Source organism: Grampus griseus (assembly GCF_964374135.1).
Source record: "Grampus griseus genome assembly, chromosome: X".
Lineage (NCBI taxonomy): Eukaryota > Metazoa > Chordata > Mammalia > Artiodactyla > Delphinidae > Grampus > Grampus griseus.
In genome coordinates this window covers 67911352-67934433 of record NC_138999.1, presented here as the reverse complement: position 1 = coordinate 67934433, position 23082 = coordinate 67911352, and the positions used below count along the sequence as shown (strand labels likewise).

The window sequence follows — 23082 nt, the reverse complement described above, 5'->3', positions numbered from 1 at the left end:
GATGTTAGGGGGCACTCTCCTTAGGCACAAGTTATGAGTCACCCCAAAACTCGATAATGAAGATAAATTTTTAAAGCACTATTTTAAAACCTAACTAATGGAAAAAAAAGTCCATGATGAACAAAATATCAATTTTAAATAAAATCAAGATCCTGCCCTGCACTTGCATGATTCACCTCAATTGCCTCATCCTAATCTCCTGAGTCTGGGGCACATTCTTAAATTTGCACCAGAGGTGAGTGCTTTAATTGCTTTATCCGAGTCCAGGCTCTTGAGTCCCAAACATTTTCATGTATGGCACCTTCCCTAATCCCTTCACTAAATGCCACCTTTGGATTCACAAGCCATTGTATCAGCACTTTTCCTCGGGATAGACCTCTGGTATTACAAACCTCACGCGGGGTCCCATTGAATTCCTGGTGGACTACCACCAAGTGGGATAAAGGTATCTATTAAATGTCCCCACCTTCAGGTTCCTCCTCCTCTTACAGCTCCCAGTTTGTTGCTCTCCATCTGCGGGAGACGCGCCGTTTGGCACCCTGATCCTGCCAGTACTACAATTCTGCTTTGGTGGAAAGTTCCCACAACCTGAGAAACAGCTCCACTCTTTTCTACTTTCTGAATGAGTGCTCCTCTCAGTTCATCTACATCCTTCTGCCAAAGGTAGAATGGAAAGACTGGAGCCTAGGTTCAATAATGTCTCTAAAGCACTTTGTCTCCAGGAAGTAAAGTGGGGCTTTTAGAGACCGTGGAGAAAGCAAGTGCAATGACTTTCGCCTGTCATTACTACATAAAAGGAAAACAACAACAACAAAAAAAACCGATCAAGACAATTCCAGCTTTCCCGCCGGTTTTATGCTTCAGCACTTTGCATCCACGAAGTCTGGGGGCTCCTCTACCCCACCAGCGGTCGGAGCTGGCAGCGTACAAGGGCTTCGGGCAAGTCCGTGGGCCACGCCCCCTGGGATGGTCACCTCCCCTTATTGGCCTGACAGCCTGTCACTCCAATTTGGCTCCCACTCCTACTAACCATTCACGTAGTTTGGTTGCGTCTGGTGCGTTTAATGTTGCCAATAACGAGGGATTTTTTTTTTTTTTTTGGAGGCGAGCACAGGTCGTGCTGCAATTAGTTCATTCATTGAAAACTCAGTTGCTCTCTGAGCTGTCGGGTAGAGACTGCTTTCGGCTTTTTTCCTGCTGTTAAGATCTCCTCTAGAGAGCTGCAACAATGCCCAAAAGAAAGGTAAGTGAAATAGGAAGATAGAAGGGGGATTAGAGACTGAAATACATATTTCCTAATCGGCAGAGATTTTTTTAAAAAAGCATTTTGACTTCTAGTTTGATTTTGTGATGTGCTGAATGGAAGGGGAGGGAAGGGCAGGTATCGGTTGGTGTAAGGTTGAGGATGGTCTCTCACGCAACTAGTAGTTCACTTTTGACTTATTTTGTTTAAGGGTAAGAATCACTTGAGAGGTGTCTCCATGCTGAATTACAAACAGTCATAGCGCTGTGCTGTCGCTTCCTACCCCACCCCCCCTTCCTCCGTTTACCCTATTGGAGAAGACTTCTCCCAACCACACTTCCATGCACTAGTTTCCTCCTCAGCCTCCAGCTTTTCTCCGGGAACCGTCCAGTTTGGGGGAACGAAAGCCATGGCTTTCTCCCGTATTTGCCTTTGTTCTTCCCGTTTTCTTTTTCCTTTTTTTCCCTCCTCCGCTTCTTGTCATGCCAGATGGCTATGCAATGGTAATCCTGTGCCATTAGGCGGCGCAGACTTCAAACTGTCCTAGAGAAGGGAGAGATTCACAGCTGTAATTAGCAACTTTGGAGCTGAGAGATCTGGGACTCTCCAAGCTCACTCACTGTCTAAAGATGGAAGGATGACAAGGGAAATGCGTCAGATAAACTATTGCTGATGTTAGGGTAGCATGGATTTGTTCACTTTGGACGCGCAGAATTGATATGAGCTATTCAAGGGCTACAAGTCTCCTGCAAACCCTCACTTAAAAGATCGTGGTTTCTCTCTTGGACGGGAAATAAATTCACGCTCGGTGTTGTTTTTTTTTTTTTTTTGGGTGGGGGGGAGTTCCCTTAGAAGTGAAATCGATTGCTGTTTCGTTGCTTGATAAAATTGTAAAACACTGTGCTAAGTAAGGCGTTATGATTGTTTTGGTACTATTCCTATCTATTCGTCCGCCTTCCATATTTTTAGAACATAGGAACAAGACTGAAATTCCCCGGTCCTCTGGGGCTGTATGACTCGTGCAATAGCTCGATAATTCCCAGGCTAAAGGGCTGCTCAGATACGGAAAGCAATGGTTTATAATCAGCATCCCCCTGCCTGAGATTCCCGCCGCTGCCCTTTTCTAGGCTTGTGCAATGGGTCTTGCTATTTTACAGAGCTGACAGCAACCTTGTAGCAGGTAGTGGCGGGAAGTTTTAAAATCCGCAGCCGGCTTCTCAGAATAACGCATTGACGTTGTAACAAAGAGGGTTCCCCCACACCAGGGCATTGTGGGGGTTGTAGTTGTATGCACAACTTGGAGGGGAGAATAGTCCATTTAGAAGAGAGGATCAGATAAGTACAATTGCATCTCGAGCATAAAGCTAAACGGACAGGGAGATTGCATGAAGCTCCGCCTTCATTCTGCCCGCTACCACACTTTTTGGCTTTAACCCTGGCTACAACAGGTGGATTTTAAAATTAAAAAGGTTTGTTTTTAGGAAATGCAATTTACACAAAATGATGAAATTGACTATCAGTTGTATAAACTTATGTCTTGGGAATTCATTTACATCTTGGTGCAAATTTGCACTTTAGTAGACAGCAGGCTACTAGGCACTAACATGTGGCTACTTGAGCAGGAATCCAGGAAAAAGTAAAGCTGTTATATTGCAACTGCAATCTATAGGCAATATTTTCGGATATATCAGTATATGTTTATATCGATGACCTTATTTCTGTGTGGTTTTCTCCCCTGTATAGGCTGCAGATCAAGGTGATATGAGGCAGGAGGTGAGTTTCTTTAGTTTTAGAATCTGAAAAAATTCACCTGGTTTATAAACTTGACACATAAGCAGCTAAAAACTAAATGCTGGTTAGTATATTTGTACCATATGAGTACCAATATGGTATGCCAGTGAACTCTCTCAGAAATATAGTAGGTATTGAAAACTCCAAACTCCATGGAACTTAGGACCTTGTGCTTAAGATCTGGAGAGAGCTTCTTCCTTTTAAGCCAAAGAATTGCTTTGTCAGTTTGCAAGAAGGGGCTGTATTTTCATTTATAAATATACTCCTTGTTACTAGCCATTTTGTGTTCCTTTAGCCTAGCAATTGAAATTTAGTTTGGGATTCTTTTTTCCTTAGCTGTATGAAGGGTCCAGAGGAGGGAAAAATCAAAACTTATATTTTTACTATGATATTTTTAAATCAAGTACACAATGCTTCTTAATGACAATGTGTACTTAGTGGTACACTAAATATTTTCACAATATAAATATTTCTAGTTTTCTGTATCCATAATTCTCTTAACTAATAATTATTTTTAACTTATAGCCAAAGAGAAGATCAGCCAGACTGTCTGCTGTAAGTAGTCTTTTTAAAAAGCTGCCCATGTATTGTAAAATGTAATTTTAAAATTCAGAGAGTCCTAGACAATACTAGTTATTTAATACAAGATTTGTTTTTGATGTTTTAAGAAAAACTTTCTCACCAGGAAATGTTTTTATGTTAGTGTTCAATTTAAACTATACCCATTTATTTTAATTATGAGGCTGAACTTCATTGTTAGTGATCTGTCTTCAATTATGATTTCTTCTTTCTTTTCCCCCAGTTGCCTGTGCCCATTACACCAGAGTTGAAGTCCAAAAGAACATCAACTCCAAGGGTAAATATTCAGCATACAATGTTGAGAGAAACTTGCTTTTCTTCAGAAATAGTTTTTCGGAAAGGCATACAGTTGATCATTTTGCTTTATTTTCTTTTCAGTTAGTGATATATTACATTATACATTATACCATATGGTACATGTCAGCCCTTTGAGTCAGAAATATTTGTTTGTGTTCTGTGATTGTCTGCTGTGTTTCGGCATTTTCATTAGGAAGAGACAAAACAAAATTTTAGTTGGCTAGATCCATAAAACATACGTGCTTTTGACGTCATATAGTCATAATACCAGTACTCCTGGGGAAACAAAAGGTGTAAACTCTAGTAACAAAAGTAATGCTTTGTGATAATAATAGTAACTAACATTTGATAATACTTTACAGTTTGCAAAGTGCTTTCACATACATTATTTTCAAATTCACATAGTTGATCTCATATAGGCTTCTGTACTCTAATGTTGTGTTTAAAGACATTAGAAATAGCCTCAATATTAAGTTCACTTTCCCCCTATATTTATATTTATTTATTTATGTGTAAATATGTGTGAATATAATATGATCGTATTTCATTTTTAGAACTGGTTTATTGAGATATGATTGATGTTTTAAGGATAAGTTGAATTCTTAACATCATAAAATGTTAAAGCTAGGAGGGGGCTTCCCTGATGGCGCAGTGGTTGAGAGTCTGCCTGCCGATGCAGGGGGCGCGGGTTCGTGCCCCGGTCCGGCAGGATTCCGCGTGCCGCGGAGCGGCTGGGCCCGTGAGCCGAGGCCACACAGCCTGCGCGTCCGGAGCCTGTGCTCCGCAACGGGAGAGGCCACAACAGTGAGAGGCCTGCGTACGGAAAAAAAAAAAAAAAAAAAAAAAGATATTGCTAAAACTATGGCCATAGGTTTAGTAATCATAGTAAGTGACAACTGAAGAGAAAAGTTCTTTTTGGTTTTTCTCTATTTTGCATTTCCTGGTCACTATTTATAAAATTAAGTACTCAATTTATAAGTTGTTAAAATAGTAAACACTGTTTATTTCCTTTCAAAATAAAAGACAGTGATAGAATAAAACAGATAATATAGAATCATGGACTTTAAAACACTTTATGCTCCTTGGCTCTCAGTTTCTCATGTATTCAAAGAATAATAACATATCTATATTGCATTTTACAGTTTCTAAAGTAATTTCACATATATTTTATCATTTGCTCCTTATTACATCCTTGTAGGTAGGTGGTATTACTCTCTTTTACATAAGAAGAAATAAACACAAAGGGATTTCTGCTTTTGCTCAAGATCACATCAAGTAAGAAACAGATCCAGATTTAAAACACATGTTTGCTGGATGCTGAACCCAGTGTTCTTTCTACTACATACACACTTAGGCAAAGAGCTTTCTTGGTAAAGAAATTATGATTCAAGTCATTCAGAAACTTGTAGACCCAAATATTGAATCACTAATGTCCCCAGGTGACCTCTTTCAAATATATCTAAATTGCTGCTCTCCCTAACATAGTATTTCTCTTAATTATTACCAATGGAGGCTCAGCAGTCAAAAACCCTGTTGCTAATTATTAGACATGACAGGGATAAACTGGTCCCCTCTAGTCAAAGAAAGTTAATTTACCAAAGTGTAACCTGATGCTAGCAATTGGCCCTGAGTAGCCACTGGTCAGCATTCTAACTTGTTGTTTCTCACCTAAAAGAAACTTTCTTTGATTCATATCAGGAATATTATTCATTTTAATACCATTTCAGGTTTATAATGACACTGAAAGTGTCAAGTGATAATTTTGTTGATATTAAGTTTATATGGATATTTTAAAGCTTTTCTGTAAATTATTACAACAGCTGGTAAAATAACAGGCCATTTAATCAACACCTCAGTTAAATTGTGTATTTATTTTTTTATTGTTTTGTTTTGCTGGACAGAAAATGAAGGCAAAAAATGATATGATGGGAAAAAACACAGATGCAAGTGCCAAAGCCATAGCCAAAGCCATAGCTGAAACCAAGAAAGAAGTTGTTAAAGAAGAATACAATAGTGAAACTGCTGAAAATGGAGAAGCCAACCTTATAGAGGTATCTTCCAATATTAACAGTTTTGTCCATTTGGATGTTTAACAATGGGTGCCACTGGAAGAAATCTTGTTTGTCTTGTAGTTTAAACATTGAGAAACATTAAATGAGTATGGCTTCATAGTGTCAGTCTGTCCAGGCTGCTGTAACAAAATACCACAGATGGGTGGCTTATAAACAACAGAAATTTATTTCTCACAGTTATGAAGGCTGGAAAATCCAAGATCAAGGCACCAGCATTTTTGGTGTCTGATGAGGACCTGCTTCCTGGTTTATGGATGGCAGTTTTCTCGCTGTGTCCTGACATGATAGAAAGGGTGAGAGAGCTCTCTGGGGTCTCTTTTATAAGGACATAAATCCCTTTCATGAGGGCTCTACTCTGATGACCTAATCACCTCCCATAGGCCCCAGCTCCAAATATCATCACATTGGAAATTAGGTTTCATCATATGAATTTTGGAGGACACAAACATTCTGTTTATAGCATCTAGTATAATGGTATATAAGGGGAAAAGAAAGAAAACAAATTTAAAATTGAGAATTTATAGGTATGGGTAGTGAGAGCAGTGTGTTAGCATTGATATTAATAGAACAATGCCAGAGATTATGACTTATTAATAATCTAATGACTGTCTTATTAAATATAGACCAATCCTCTATTGCTTTTGTCAGCACATGGGCTATTTGTAAATATCTTTGCAAGATCATATATGATTCTTCTTTCCTCTTCAGATTGCAAAACAAATCATTATGTATGTTTCCAATAGGTCTTGCTTTACATATTTAGCATACCATGTTTCTAGGTACTGTAGTTAAAAAAATGAAAATGAGATTTAGTGCCAAATCTATAAACCAGACCTATGCATGTAGGGAAAATCTTTTCTAAGTGATCCTATGATATATGGTAGAAGACTTTTCACATAACTTTTTACAAAGTAAACCTAAATCTCACCATTATAGAAATAAAATGTATTATTTCTTCAAGGAATATATTTTGTTTACATGCATGCTACTCATTTTTTCTGTATTTACTCTGTTTCCTCATATTTGTAATGAAAATCATTTATATGAATAAGTTTCCCCAAATTTATTGTTCCAAATATCTATTTGTGCATGTTTGTGTGGAGATACTTTAATTAATCCTATTTCTTATAAGGTTTCCTTATGATGTGTTGTTTAGGAGGCCTTTTCCACAGGAAAATTACTTTCTTATAGATGAAGTATAATTTTTTCCATAAAACAGATATAATCCTAAGTATTTAGGGAAAATGGTTCCAAATTTACAAATATAATCTTGTTTTTTTTCTCTCTATATATAGACATCAGCTTCTGAAAAAGAAATAGAGGAAATAAAAGAAGAAAAAATTGAAGATATCAAAGAAGAAAGAGGAGAAAAGAAAGGAACAGTGGCAGCAGAAGGAAAAGAAGATGAAAAAGAAGATCAGAAAGGAGATGGAGAAGATCAAAACAAGGAAGAAGAGAAAGGAGAAGATGGAAGAGGGAAAGAATATGAAAAAGAAGATGAAGGTGGAAAAGAGAAAGAAGAAGATGGAAAAGAGGAAGAAGACAAGAAAGACACAGGAGATGAAAAGGAGGGTGAAGATGGAAAAGGGAAAGGAGAAGATGGCAAAGAATCTGAAGATGGAAAAGATAAAGGAGAAGATGAAAAAAAGGGAGATGATCGAAAACAGAAAGGAAATGGAAAAGAGAATGAAGATGGAAAAGAGGATGAAGATGGAAAGGGGGATAAAGGTGTAAATGAGAAGGAAGATGAAAAGGAGAAAGGAGAAGATGGAAAAAAGGAAGAAGGAAAAGAGGAAGAAAATGGAAAAGGAGACAGGAAAGATGGAGGAGATGGAAAAGAAGATGAAAGCAAGGCTGAAATTGGAAAAGAAATAGCCGAAAGAAAAGAGGTCAAAAAAGAAGATGGAAAAAAAGTAGAGTTTCAGAGTGTTTTTTAAAGCTGCCCTATATGGTTTCATAATTTGGTAATATGTACCTTCATGTTGTAATGTTAAGAGAGATGAATATTTTTATCAAATATTTTATAAACACAGCTTTTCTTTAGCATCAATTTAATTTCAGAACATCTTCATACTGGTTATTAGTCACAAAGTTTCTAACATGAAACCTTTATCTATAAATTTTGTAATTATAATAGTGGAATATATAGAAAAAATATGTTTTCAACTTTGTCAGTGAATACACTTTTTCTGTAAGTTATGTGTTAAATCTTTGACTTTTAATTTTACTCCTATATATGATAATTTCACAAAATGGAGAGATCCCAAAAGAGTTTCCTCAAACATTCTTGTGGTTCTCTAGGTTACTTTTATAAAGAAGGTGAACTATTTTCATGTAATGCTAAGAATTAGAATTATCTTTCCCAAGTATAACTTTGATATTAGCTTGGGAAAAAATAAAATTGTAATTCCATTTTTAAAAGAAATACAAATGTTTATTTCAGAAGGGCAGTTCTGACAATATGTGTATTCAAAAAATTTTACTGGATTTATCTTAATAAAAATTCTCTTCAAAGATTATTGTAGTTTGTTATAACTCCAAAAATGTAATTAATGAAATATTATAATGCTTCAGTTTTTCTATTGTGAGGTTCACAAAGACATTAAAAAATTTTTTGCACTGAGATAAAATAAACATAACATAAAATTCACCATTTTAGCCGTTTCAAAATATACAGTTCAGTGGTTTTACTATATTCACAATGTTGTGCAACCACTATCACTATCCACTATCTAGTTACAGAATATTTTCATCACCAAAATAAGAAACAAAGTACCAATTAGCTGTCTCTGTCCATTCCCCACAATCGGCACCACCACTGGTCTCTGGCAACTGTTAATTTACTTTCTGTCTCTATGGGTTTGCCTATTCTGGACACTTCATATAAATGGAATCATGTGACATGTGGCCTTTTGTGTCTGGCTTCTTTCACTTAGCATAGTTTTTCATGTTCACCCATGTTGTAGCATGTATCAGTATTTCATTTCTTTTTGTGGCTGAATAATATATTGTACTACATTGTTTGTTGAAGAATATTTGAGTTGTTTCCATGTTTTGTCAATTAGGAATAATGCTATGAACATTTGTGTACATGTATGTTTTCATTTCTCCTGGTTATATACCTAGGAGTAGAACCACTGGATTATTTTAGTAATTCTATGTTTAACTTTTTGAGGAACTTCCAGTTTTCCAAAGTGGCTTCAGCGTTTTGTATTCTCACCAGCAACGTGTGAGTGTTCTAATTTCTCCACATCCTTGCCAACACTTGTTATTGTCTGTCTTCTTTATTATAGAAATCCTAGTGGGGTGATTTGGGGGTGATCAAATCATGGTAATTTTTGTTTGCATTTCCCTAATGATGTTGAGCATCTTCTCATGTGTTTATTGGTGATTTGGATAACTTCTTTGGAGAAGTATCTAACAAAGTCTTAACCCATTTTTTACTTGGGCTGTCTTTTCAGTGCTGAGTTGTAAGACATGTATATATTTTAGATACAAGTCCCTTATCAGATGTAATAATTTGCAAAATTTTTTCCCATTCTATGTATTATCTTTTATTTATTATTTTTAAATTTTTTATTGGGTTATATTTGTTTTACAATGTTGTGTTAGTTTCTGCTGTACATCAAAGTGAATCAGCTATATGTATACATATATCCCACCTTTTTTGGATTTCCTTCCCATTTAGGTCACCAGAGAGCATTGAGTAGAGTTCCCAGTGCTATACAGCAGGTTCTCATCAGTTATCTATTTTATACATATTAGTGTATAATCCAAATCTCCCAATTCATCCCACCTCCCTTTCCCTCCTAGTGTTTATATGTTTGTTCTCTATGTCTGTGTCTCTATTTCTGCCTTGCAAGCAGGTTCATCTGTACCATATTTCTAGATTCCACATATATGTGTTAATATATGATATTTGTTTTTCTCTTTCTGACTTACTTCACTCTGTATGACAGTCTCTAGGTCCATCCATGTCTCTACAAATGACCCAATTTAGTTCCTTTTTATGGCTGAGTAATATTTCATTGTATGTATGTACCACATCTTCTTTATCCATCTGTCAGTGGGCAGTTAGGTTGCTTCCATGACCTGGTTATTGAAAATAGTGCTGCAATGAACATTGGTGTGCATGTATCTTTTTGAATTATGGTTTACTCTGGGTATTTGCACAGTAGTGGGATTGCTGGGTTATATGGTAATTTTATTTTTAGTTTTTTAAGGAACCTCCATACTGTTCTCCATAGTGGCTGTATCAGTTTGCATTCTCACCAACAGTGCAAGAGCTTTCCCTTTTCTCCACACCCTCTACAGCATTTATTGTTTGTAGATTTTTTTGATGATGGCCATTCTGACCAGTGTGAGGTGATACCTCATTGTAGTTTTGATTTGCATTTCTCTAATAACTAGTGATGTTGAGCATCGTCTTATGTGCTTATTAGTGATTTGGATAACTTCTTTGGAGAAATGTCTAACAAAGCCTTAACCCATTTTTCACTTGTATTGTCTTTTTAGTACAGAGTTGTAAGACATGTATATATTTTAGATACAAGTCCCTTATCAGGTGTAATAATTTGCAAAATATTTTTCCCATTCTATGTGCTGTCTTTTAACTTTCTTGATAATATCCTTTGATGCAGAGATTTTTTTTTTATTTTGATTAAATCCAATTTATCTACTTTTTCTTTTTCTGTTTGTGTTTTTGGTGACATATCTAAGAATCTGTTACCAAACCCCAGGTCACAAAGATGTATACCCGTATGAAGAGTTTTATAATTTTATCTCTTGCATTTAAGCTTTTGATCCATCCTGTGTTAAATTTTGTGTATGGCATGAAGTAGGGTCCCATATTCATTCATTTACAAGCACCATTTCTTGAAAAGACTATTTCCCCATTTGATGGTGTTGGCACTGTTCAGAAATCAATGGACCACAAATGTATGGGTTTATTTCTGGACTCTCAATTCTATACCATTGATCTATAGGTCTTTCTTCATGTCAGTATCACACTTTTGACTACCATAGCATTAGAGTAAGTTTTGACATCAGAAAGTATGTGTCCTCCAAGTTTGTTCCCAGTCCTTTACAATTCCTTATGAGTTTTAGGATCAGCTTGTTCATTTCTACCAAAAAAAAAAAAAAGGAAAAAGGCATTTGGCGTTTGATAAGGGTCATAATAAATATGCAGATAAATTTGGGGAACATTGCCATATTAACAAAATTGTCTTCCAATCCATGAACACAGGATGTCTTTCCATTTATTTAGGGTGCCTTTAATTTCTTTCCACAATATTTTGTAGTTCTTCACGTACACATCTTGCACTTCCTTGATCAAATTTATTCCTAAGTATTATATCCATTTTGAAGCTGTAACTGGAATTATTTTCTTGATTTTAATTTAGCATTGTTCATTACTAGTGTGCAGAATACAACTGATTTTTGAATATTGATCTTATATCCTACAATTTTCATGAACTTGTATATTATATTTAACAGGTATTTTGTGTTTTCTTCAGAGTTTTTCCTATTTATAAGATCATGTCATCTGTATATAGAGATTGTTTTACCTCTTTCTTTCCAATTTGGATGCCTTTATTTCTTTCTTTCTGCCTAATTTCCCTGGCTTCTCAAATATTAATAATAAAAAAAGGAAATACACAAGTTCAGAAGTCCAGTTTTCAAAGGATAGACTTCTGCTTCTACCTCTTTCCCAAGGCTGGCAGGCCCTGCACCATTTCCTACTCTGTCTCAGAACTTACTACAATGCTACAGTAATAAAAACCAACTTAAATGGGCTGGTTAAATATCTAGGTAACTTGCCTGGATCCCCCAGTTTCTAGCCATATTCTGCAACCACAAAAATTGTACTCAACTTCCAGCACAGAAATGTGTTGTTTTAAGCACCTTGATCCCCTTCACTGCTAAGGCTAAAATTAAAGTAACAATCCTGCATTCCTCTTTAAAAACACATCCCAGGTGACTGGCAGAACTGTGGTAATGAGTAATCTTAATTTTCCTGTGAAATTATACCCTCTACATAAAGAAGGTAGGTGCCTTCACCTTACAACATTATCTTAACTCTATAATAAAGTGTTCATATGACAAAATGCCATGGTATACTATAGGAGGATCATTGTTTCACACTATGATACTAAAGTAAATTTTCTTCCTCTGGTCTTGTATTGTTTTATTTCTTGATGTTTTAATTGGATCCTACTTTCCCTTTATCATCAAAACTTTGCTTCACACAATTTCTCTTCTAAAAAACTCAATGATAGTAAGGTGTGGGGGGAGGAGTGGAGTAGGGGAGTGCTAATTTATAGAGACAGCACACCATGACTATAAGTGAAAGTGAATATAAATTATAAATCTACAAAACAGAACAATCTTCACTAAAGATGGGGAGAAATAAATAAGGGTATAAAAAATCTTCAGGGAACCCCACAGAGAAATGGTGTTCAAGAAGTACTTTTGGAGTTTCTTCAGTAATATGAAGCATCTTTTGTTAAGTATCTGATTGGCAGCACAAGTTTTTGGTAGCATATTATTGATTCAACACAATAATTGATTTTCTGAGTATGTAGTGCTGAAGTTTTCATCTAAACTTTTCTGTTGTTACTTTAAAGGGCTTGCCCCATTCATAAGCTTGAGGGCATGCCTCAGAATAAAAAAAAATTAATGGGAATAAACTTTGAAATTATATTGTAATTAGATGGGAAGCTGATTCAGTTTATTGTTGTACCATGAAAAAAAACACGAGTATTTATACACAGTTCTTCAGGGGAATATCTGCTGTATAAGGACTGCCCTTAATGCTTCCCATTAATATTTAAAATGTTTCATGCTGAACATTATTAATCCTTATAAAAATTCCATGTTTAGGGTGGTATGAAGAAAGGGAGACATAGAACAAAGGCATGTCAGAGCTGGAGTCTAATCTCATAAATCATAGGTGTTATTAATTACCTACTGAGATCACACAGATAAATCTTGATATTATCTTTAAAAATTGGGTTTTGAAAATCCTCAAATAATAATGTTTTGGTCCTAAAAATTTAATTGTCTTCAAGATACAATTGTGGCAATTGTCCAAAATTTAAAAGCAGAACTGTTGGAACAAGTTGCTTAGCATATAAGGAACGGAGAAAAAGCCCACCAAATCGGCTGCAGTTTACAACCTCCTGTGCTAAAATTAAGTTAAATCTAAACCGTGCAGTAGGTAAGTGACTTGTGTGAAGGTATTTTTCTAGAATACAGAAGAGGTTTTTTAATGTGATATTTACACAATAGATATGATTGTTTTTTATCTTAAAATACATAGATTTAATATTATTAACTATCAATTTATTTGCCTGACGTGAATAGTCTTTCAGATTATGTTGACTTTCTTAGGTTGGAAAATAGTAAGTAGGAAAAAGTCCAGCTTTATATGGAGTAACAATCATTTTCTTTCACATATTTTCTCTGTAACTACAGCTCATTCTGGTTGTTTATTACATATTTTATAAAGTCTCTTTTTTTAAATGTTGTTTTTCCCATGAACATTATCTTTACATATTTATATCAAGTACAACATAATAGTGTTGATCAAAATGGTTTTCCTTTCTTTAGAAGTTAAAAATTAAATTCATAAAAATTAATTATTCCTTAAAAACCTAAACTATGATTTACTTTGTTACTTGACAACATATGCATTTAATTCCTTAGTAACTGCAATCTGCAGTCCAGGCTTTGTGTAATTTACCAAATAATATGAACGAACTCCAGTGGTTATAGAAATTGAGTTCCAGATCAGATAATGGGAGAGGGTGTGTGTGTGTGTGTGTGTGTGTGTGTGTGTGCGCACATGTGTGTTTTCTAGAGAAGAGAGGAAGGGGAAATCACAAAGTGAGATGAATGATTTCAAAATATTTTAGTATCAGTGGCTTAAAAGGCTATTTTTTCACATAGATTAGGAATTCTGACCAAGGCTGAAATAACTTCTTCAAATATTTAACACATATAAAAGTGTTTACTATGTGCCAGGCACTTTCTTAAGCATGTTACATATGTTACACATATATGTAAAGAAACATTTACATATAACAACCCTATGAGGCAGGTACTATTATTATCTTCATTTTCATAGATAAGGAAACTAAGCACAAAGGCTGATCAATTTATTTTATTTGTGGCAAATCCATGGTTTCCAGGATTTGAACTAAGTTATACCATCTCTCAAATAGGCTTAATCCACAAGCATTTTCCACACAGTAGGATTTTTTGTTTGTTTTGTAAAAATACTCTTAGAAATTCAATGAGAAATGACGTCACTCACCAGTGTTACAACTTAGATTCTTTAATTCATTTAGTCAATAAATATTTGTTGAGTACCTACTATGTGTCAATTAGGTTACAGGGGTTATATCTGTGAAGAAAATAGGGATCTTCCTTGCCCTCATAGATCTTACAGTGCACCAGAAGAAACCAATATATTTTTCAATCACATAAATAATTATATAATTATAATTTTTGTTAATGCTATAGAGGAATAGTAAGGTGGCTAAAAGATGGAAAGACAGAGACCTGGGAGAAGCTAGTACTTGTAGGTGATTAGAGGTGTCAATCCACTTACCTAGACACTTAGGTTGATTGAACTCAGCTGGGAGTTTCTCACTTAAGATTTCCCATGTAATTATAGACACATAGTGTTTGGGGTTGGAGTCAACCGAAAGCTTAACTGAGCAGACATTTAGGATGGTTTCTTCAATCACCTGTCTACACTTCAGCTTGGATACTGCTTGGATGATTTTTCACATGGCTAACTTATTGGGATGTTTTTTTTTAACCCATGCAGCATGGTGGTCTCAGGGTGGTCTAACTTCTTATAAGGTGGCTGGTGGCTGGATACCCCTAAAATGTGTGTTGCAAGAAACCCAGACACCAGTTACAAGTTTTCTAATGACCTAGCCTGGGAAGCCATGTATTACTTCCCCATTTTATTAGTCAAAAAGAAAATGAAAAAATCAACCCAAATCCAAGAGAAGGAATATAAACACGGACATGAATACAGGGGGGCATGGCTCATGGGGGAGCCATCTTTGGAGATTAGCTACCATAATTCTCCATTTCCTCATTCTCTGTTTTCAGACTTCCCACTACATGGATGTTGGATCTTCTGGATTGATCCCCTATTTAAAAAAAAAAAAACAAACCTTTTCTCTCCTATCTTTCTTCTCTTTGTCTTTTTCTTCTTTCTTGGATATGTCTTTATATTTTCATCAAAATGTCTATTGAATTTTATACTTTTTTATTTCTTTTCTGCATATCACGCTGTTCTTATTTCTTGATGTAACATTTTCTCTCTTCTGTCTTCTGGTATCAATTTTACAACAATTTGTTTCTGGTTTTTGTTTTGTTTAAGTTTTCTTCTACTTCTTGGGTTGCTATATTCCCTCCAAGGTCCTCCCCTCCTCATTTTTGGCTTATTTTAGTATCTGCCTTTAATGTTAGTGTCTTTCCTCAAATTCCTGGTGATTTAAAATATGTAACATTCAAATTTAAGAATGAGACGCTAAAAAAGCTGGTTAAGTGGAGCTTGTCAATTAATGGCACTATGAGATGATATGTAGGAGTCTGGCCATTTCATGAGCTAGATCTACCAATGTCATTCTCTATGAGCCTTCTCTCTTCAGCTAATGAGTTTCTCTGGAGAGAAATCATTCAAACTCCTGTCTGGATGTGTAAGTTTAACTACAGGTATTCTGAAAACCCAAGAAAAATGGGCGCTGTGTGTTTCTGTATTAGTCAGGATTCTCCAGAGAAACAAAACCAACAGGAAGGATATATATATAGAGATAGATAGATAGATAGATAGATAGAGAGAGAGAGAGAGAGAGAAAGAGAAAGAGGGGGGAATGAGAGATAAGGGATTGATTCACATGATTATGGAAACTGGCAATTCTAAATCTGTCATATGGGCTGATAGGCTCGAGATCTGAGTCGACATTGCAGTTTCAGCCTGAAGACCAGAGGCTTGGAAAACCTGGAAAACCAATGGTTCACATGAAGGCAGTCAGTTAGAAAATTCCCTTTTCCCCAGGGAAGACGGTCTTTTTTTTTCTTCAGCTGATTGCAATGAGCCCACTCACATTATGGAGGGCAATCTGCTAACTCAAAGTTCATGGGTTTAATGTTAAGCTCATTCAAAATACTCTCCAATTTGACAGATAAAATTAAATATAATGGTCTCATTGATTATTATGTACCCTTTCAATTAATTCACTGTGATGTTTTCAAAAAGCACCTTACCTTCATCCTTAGTTGTACCTGGTATCACTGAATTCAGACCCCTTTTGTGCCAAAGTCTCTAGTGACCCAACTTCTAGCCTATGGCTGCTTTAACCTAGAATGTGCCAGAAGTGATGCTGTGCCAGTTCTGAGCCTAAATTTTAAGATGAAGTTTCTCAAATTTGGCACTTTTGACATTTGAGGTTGAATAATTCTTTGTTGTATGATGCTGTCCTGTATACCATAGGCTGTTTAACAGCATCCCTTGCCTCTGCTAGCCAGAAGCCAGTTGTACCCTCCCTCCCCCCTACTCTTGTGACAACTAAATATATCTTCAGACATAGCCAAATATCCCCTGGGGTAAGGGCAAAATAACCTCCAGCTGAGAACAACTGATTTAAAAAGATGAGTGTCTTTTGCTTCCTAATTCTTGGAACGCTCACCTTTGGAATGTGTGCTCTGGGGAAATCCAGCCTCCATGTGAGAGATCTGACTACCCCGATATAACCATGCTTTGAAGAAGCCTGTGTATGGAAGGAAATGACTGCCTGACCCTCAGATATTTCAGCCATCTCAGCTGAGTTGCCAGACACATATATGAAGAAGTCATCATGGACAGTAAGCCAGTCAAGTTTTCAGATGACTCCAACCCCTACCACCATTTGACTGTAACCACATGAAAGACTCCTGAGAACCACTCAAGTGATCTCTGCAAACTCACAAAAACTTCAGAAATAATAATAAATATTTACTTTATGCTATTGAATTTGGGGATGCTTTGTTAAAAAAGAAATGGAACATGAATTATCAAAGAAACAATGCAAGAACATTTGTAGGACTAAATTTCTGGATTCAAATGATCTATCAAGTGCCCATCATAATGAATTAAAAAAGAAAAATGTCAAAGGACATCATCTGGAAGTTTTAGTATATTATGGATTAAAAGGACACCTTCAGGGCTTCCCTGGTGGCGCAGTGGTTGAGAGTCCACCTGCCAATGCAGGGAACATGGTTTTGTGCCCCAATCCTGGAGGATCCCGCATGCCGCAGAGCAGCTCAGCCCATGAGCCATGGCCACTGGGCCTGTGCGTCTGGAGCCTGTGCTCCGCAACGGGAGAGGCCACAGCAGTGAGAGGCCCGCGTAATGCAAAAAAAAAAAAAAAAAAAAAAAAAGGACACCTTCAAACTTACAATTCTCATTCCCTCTCCTTTCCTTCTCTCCTTACCCCCTTTCTGTCTTTTGTGCAGGTGCATGCATACATGCATGCATGCCTGTTTGCATGAGCACACGTGCGTGTGTGTACACACACACACACATATAAAAACCAGTTCACATTCAAAAGAGAAGGAATAAGAATGACAAAGGACTTCTGAACAACAGCACTGGAAGCTGGAAAACAATGAATCATGACTTCAGAATTATTAATTTACAACCTAGAAGTCTATATCTAGACAATTTATCAGTCAAGTATGGGAGTAAAATAAGCATGCTTCCATATGTGAAAAGTCAAAAATTTAATCTCCTGTGCACTCTTTCAGAAATCTAATAAGGAAGATAATTATATCAAGTTTGTAATAACAGATTCGACTTCAGTACTTGTAATTAGTCTGTTCATATTTTCTATTTCTTCTTCATTCAGGCTTGGGAGATTGTACCTTTCTAAGAATTTCTCCATTTCTTTTAGATCGTCCAATTTACTGGCATATAGTTATTTGTAGTAATCTTTTATGATCCTTAGTATTTCTGTGGTGTCGGTTGTAACTACTCTTTTTCCATTTCTAATTTTATTGATTTGAGCTCTCTCTTTTTTTCTTGATGAGTCTGGCTAAGTGTTTAGAAATATTCTTATCTTTTCAAAGACGCAGCTTTTTGTTTCATTGATCTTTTCTATTGTTTTTTTGTCTCTATTTCATTTATTTCTGCTCCAATGTTTATGATTTCTTTCCTTCTACTAACTTTGTTTGTTCTTTTTTCTCTAATTACTTTAGGTGTAAAAGATTAGGTTGTTTATTTGACATTTTTCTTGTTTCCTGAGGTAAAACTCCAAAAAAACAAATGTCCAGGACCAGATGGCTTCACATGCAAATTCTACCAAATACTTACAGAATAGTTAACACCTATCCTCCAGAAACTACTCCAAAAAATTGCAGAGGATGAAGGAAGCACTTCCAAACATATTCTATGAGACCTCGCTCACCCTGATACAAAAACCAGACAAAGATAACACACAGAAAAGAAAATTATAGGCCAATATCATTGATTAATATAGAAGCAAAAATCCTCAACAAATTACTGGCAACCTGAACCAAAAAATACAGTAAAAGGATCATACGACATGATTAAGAGGGATTTATCCCAGGGATGCAAGGATTTTTTAATATCCACAATTCAGTTAGTGTGACACACCACATTAACAAATTGAAGAATAAAAACCATATGATCATCTTAATAAATGCAGAAAAAGCATTTGATAAAATTCAACATTCATTTATGATACAAAACCTTTCCAGAAAGTGGGCATAGAGAGAACATAACTCAACATAATAGAGGTCATATATGACAAGCCCACAGCTAATATTATACTCAATGGTGAAAGGCTGAAAACATTTCCTTTAAGACCAGGAACAAGACAAGGATGTCCACTCTCACCACTTTTATTCAATGTAGTTTTGGAAGTCCTAACTACAGCAATCAGAGAAGAAAAAAGAGAAAAAAAAAAAGGAATCCAAATTGGAAAAGAAGTAACACTGTAACTGTTTACATATGACGAGATACTATACATAGAAAATCCTCCTACTAAAGCTAATCAATGAATTTGGTCAAGTTGCAGGATACAAAATTAATACACAGAAATCTGTTGCCTTTCTATACATTAACCACGAAAGATCAGAAATAGAAATTAAAGAAATAATCCCATTTACTGTCACATCAAAAAGAATAAAACACCTAGGAATAAACCTACCTAAGGAGGTAAAATACATGTAATTCCAAAAACTATATGACGCTGATGAAAGAAATCAAAGATGACAGAAACAGGGGCAAAGATATGCCATGTTCTTGGATTGGAAGAATCAATGTTGTCAACGTGAATATACTACTCAAGGCAATCTACAGGTTCAATGCAATCCCTATCAAATTACCAATGGCATTTCTCACAGAACTAGAAATAAAGAATTTACAATTTGTATGGAAACACGAAAGACCCCGAATAGCCAGAGCAAACTTGAGAAAAAAAACAGAGCAGAAGGAATCAAGATCCCTCACTTCAGACTATACTACAAAGCTACAATCATCAAGACAGTATGGTAATGGCACAAAAACAGAAATACAGATCAATGGAACTGGATAGAAAGCCCAGAAATAAACCCATACACCTATGGTCGATTAATTTATGACAAAGGAGGCAAGAATATACAGTGGAGAAAAGACAGTCTCTTCAATAAGTGGTGCTGGGACTGGACAGCTACATGTAAAAGAATGAAATTAGAATATTCTCTAACACCACACACAAAAGTAAACTCAAAATGGATTAAAGATCTAAATGTTAGACCAGATACTCTAAAACTCCTAGAGGAAATCATAGGCCAAACACTCTTTGACATAGATTACAGCAATATTGTTTTGGATATACTTCCTAGAGTAGTGAAAATAAAGACAAAAATAAATAAATGGGATCTAATTAAACTTAAAAGATTTTACACAGCAAATGAAACCATAAACAAAATGAAAAGACAACCTACAGAATGGGAGAAAATATTTGCAAACCATGTGACTTAAAAGGGGTTAATATACAAAAAATACAGACAGCTCATATAGCTCAATATCCAAAAAAAAAAAGAACACACACAACCTAATCAAAAAATGGGCAGAAGACCTAAACAGACATTTCTCCAAAGAAGACATACAGATGGTCAACAGGCACATGAAAAACACTCAACATCACCGCACACCAATCAGAATGACCATCATCATAAAGTCTACAAAAAGTAAATGTTGGAGAGGGTGTGGAGAAAAAGGAACCCTGTTATACTGTTGACAGGAATGTAAATGGTGCAGCTACTATGGAGAACAGTATCCAGTTCCTTATAAAACTAAAACTAGAGCTACCATATGCAGTAAGTCCCCTACACACATACTTTCAAGTTGCAAACTTTCAAAGATGTGAACCTGTGTTCACATGTCAAATCACGTAAGCTAGTTCATATATCTGGCTTACATTGTCATGTGTGTGTACCCTCTACACACACATGGTTGTGCTTTTGTGTACTTTACTGTACAGTACTGTATAGAGTACAGTAGTACAGTATCTTTATTTCAAGCCCAGGATGTCCCAAAGCAAGGGTAAAAGCAGCGGTGATGTAGCTGGTACCTCTGTACTTTTCTAGGTACTATACTGTAAGATTAAAAATGTTTTCTTTATTTTTTGTGTTTTTTTATGTATTATTTGTGTGAAAAGTATTATAAACCTATTACAGTACAGTACTATATAGCTGATTGTGTTAGTTGGGTACCTAGGCTAACTTTGTTGGACTTACAATCAAGTTGGTTTTATGAACGCACTCTCAGAAAAGAACTCATTCATATGTAGGGGACTTACTGTAATCCTGCAATCCCACTCCTGGGCCTATATATGGGGAAAAACATAATTTGAAAGAGACATGCACTTCACTGTTCATTGCAGCACTATTTACAATAGCCAAGACAAGGAAGCAATCTAAATGTCCCTCAACAGATGAATGGATAAAGAAGATGTGGTACATATATATACAATGGAATATTACTCAGTCATAAAAAAGAATGAAATAATGCCATTGACAGCAACATGGATGGACCTAGAGATTATCATACTAAGTGAAGTAAGCCAGACATAGACAAATATCATATGATATTGCTTATATGTGGAATCTTAAAAAATGTTACAAAAGATCTTAAATATAAAACATAAATAGACACACAGACTTAGAAAACAAACTTATGGTTACCAAAGAGGAAAGTGGAGGGATAAATTAGGAGTTTGGGATTAACATATACACACTACTACATATAAAATAGAAAACCAACAAGGACCTACCGTATAATGCATGGAACTATACTGAATATTTTGTAATAACCTATAAGGGAAAAGAATCTGAAAAAGAATATATATATATATATATATATATATATATATATATATATATATATATATATATAAAACTGAATCCCTTTGCTGCACACCTGAAACTAACACATCATCGTAAATTAACTATATTTCAATTTAAGTAAAATCATGTAATCATCTCAATTGATGTAGAAAGAGCATTTGATAAAACTCTACATCAATTTAAGATTAAAAAAAAAACTGAACAAGATGAGTATAGGGGGAATATACTCCAACATCATAAAAGTCATATATGACAAACTCACAGCTAACATAACACTCAATGGTGAAAAGCCAAAAGCTTTTCCGCTAAGATCAGGAACAAGACAAGGATGCCCACTCTTGCCACTTTTATTCAAAATAGTATTGGATGTTGTAGCCTCAGTAATCAGACAACAGAAAGAGATAAATGCATCCAATTTGGACAGGAAGAAGCAAAACTGTCACTATTTGCAAATGACATGATACTATATATACAAAACCCCAAAGACTCCAGCAAAAATCCTTTTATAATTAATGAAGAATTCAGTAAAGTCAAAGGGTACAATATTAATATACAAAAATATGTTGTATTTCTATACACTAACAGCAAAGTATCAGAAAGAGAAATTAGTAAAATAATTTCATTCACAATTGCATCAAAATGGATAAAATACCTCAGAATACATCTAACCAAGGAACTAAAAGACCTGTACTCAAAAACTATAAGACATTGATGAAAGAAATTGAAGACAATGCAAATAAATAGAAAGATATACCATATCATGGATTGGAAGAATTAATATTGTTAAAATGTTCATACTACAAAAAGCAATCTAAAGATTCAGTGCAATATATATGGAATCTTTAAAAAAATGGTCTGAAGAACTTAGGGGCAGGACAGGAATAAAGATGCAGATGTAGAGAATGGACTTGAGGACATGGGGTGGGGGTAAGTGTAAGCTGGGACAAAGTGAGAGAGCGGCATGGACATATATACACTACCAAATGTAAAATAGATAGCTAGTGGGAAGCAGCTGTATAGCACAGGGAGATCAGCTTGGTTCTTGTGACCACCTAGAGGGGTGGGATAGGGAGGGTGAGAGGGAGACACAAGAGGGAGTGTATACATGTATACGTATAGCTGATTCACTTTGTAATACAGCAGAAACTAACACAACAATGTAAAGCAATTATACTACAATAAAGATGTTTATATATATATACATATACATATATATACATATACATATACATATATATATATATATATATATATATATATATATATATATATATATATATATATATACCAATTGCACATTTCATGGATCTGGAACAAATATTCCTAAAATTTGTAAGGAACAACAAAGACCACATAAATGATTTTTATAATCATATTACTTAAATATAAAGACTTAAATGTAAGGCATGAAACCTTAAACTTCTAAAAGGAAACGTAAGCAGGACACTCTTTAACATCAGTCATTTTGTTTTTTTGAGATCTATCTCCTCTGGCAAGAGCAACAATAGCAAATATAAATGGACTACATCAAACTAAAAAGCTTTTGCAAAGCAAAGGAAATTATAAACTAAACAAAATGGCAACTTACTGAATGTTCAAAAATATTTACAAAGGATATATCTTTTTTTTTTTTTTTGGCAGTATGTGGGCCTCTCACTGTTGTGGCCTCTCCCGTTGCGGAGCACA

General features: G+C 35.3%; 1 protein-coding gene across 1 annotated transcript; it reads left to right on the top strand.

The window, feature by feature from the left end:
• Window positions 1–1228: 1228 nt before the first annotated feature.
• On the top strand, window positions 1229–7919 carry HMGN5 (high mobility group nucleosome binding domain 5; the record flags this gene model as incomplete). The annotated part of the gene is made up of 6 exons (XM_082646842.1): window positions 1229–1243; window positions 2987–3016; window positions 3560–3589; window positions 3837–3890; window positions 5812–5961; window positions 7290–7919. 6 exons carry the CDS (start codon window positions 1229–1231, stop codon window positions 7917–7919), a joined length of 909 nt encoding a protein of 302 aa, XP_082502968.1.
• Window positions 7920–23082: the final 15163 nt, after the last annotated feature.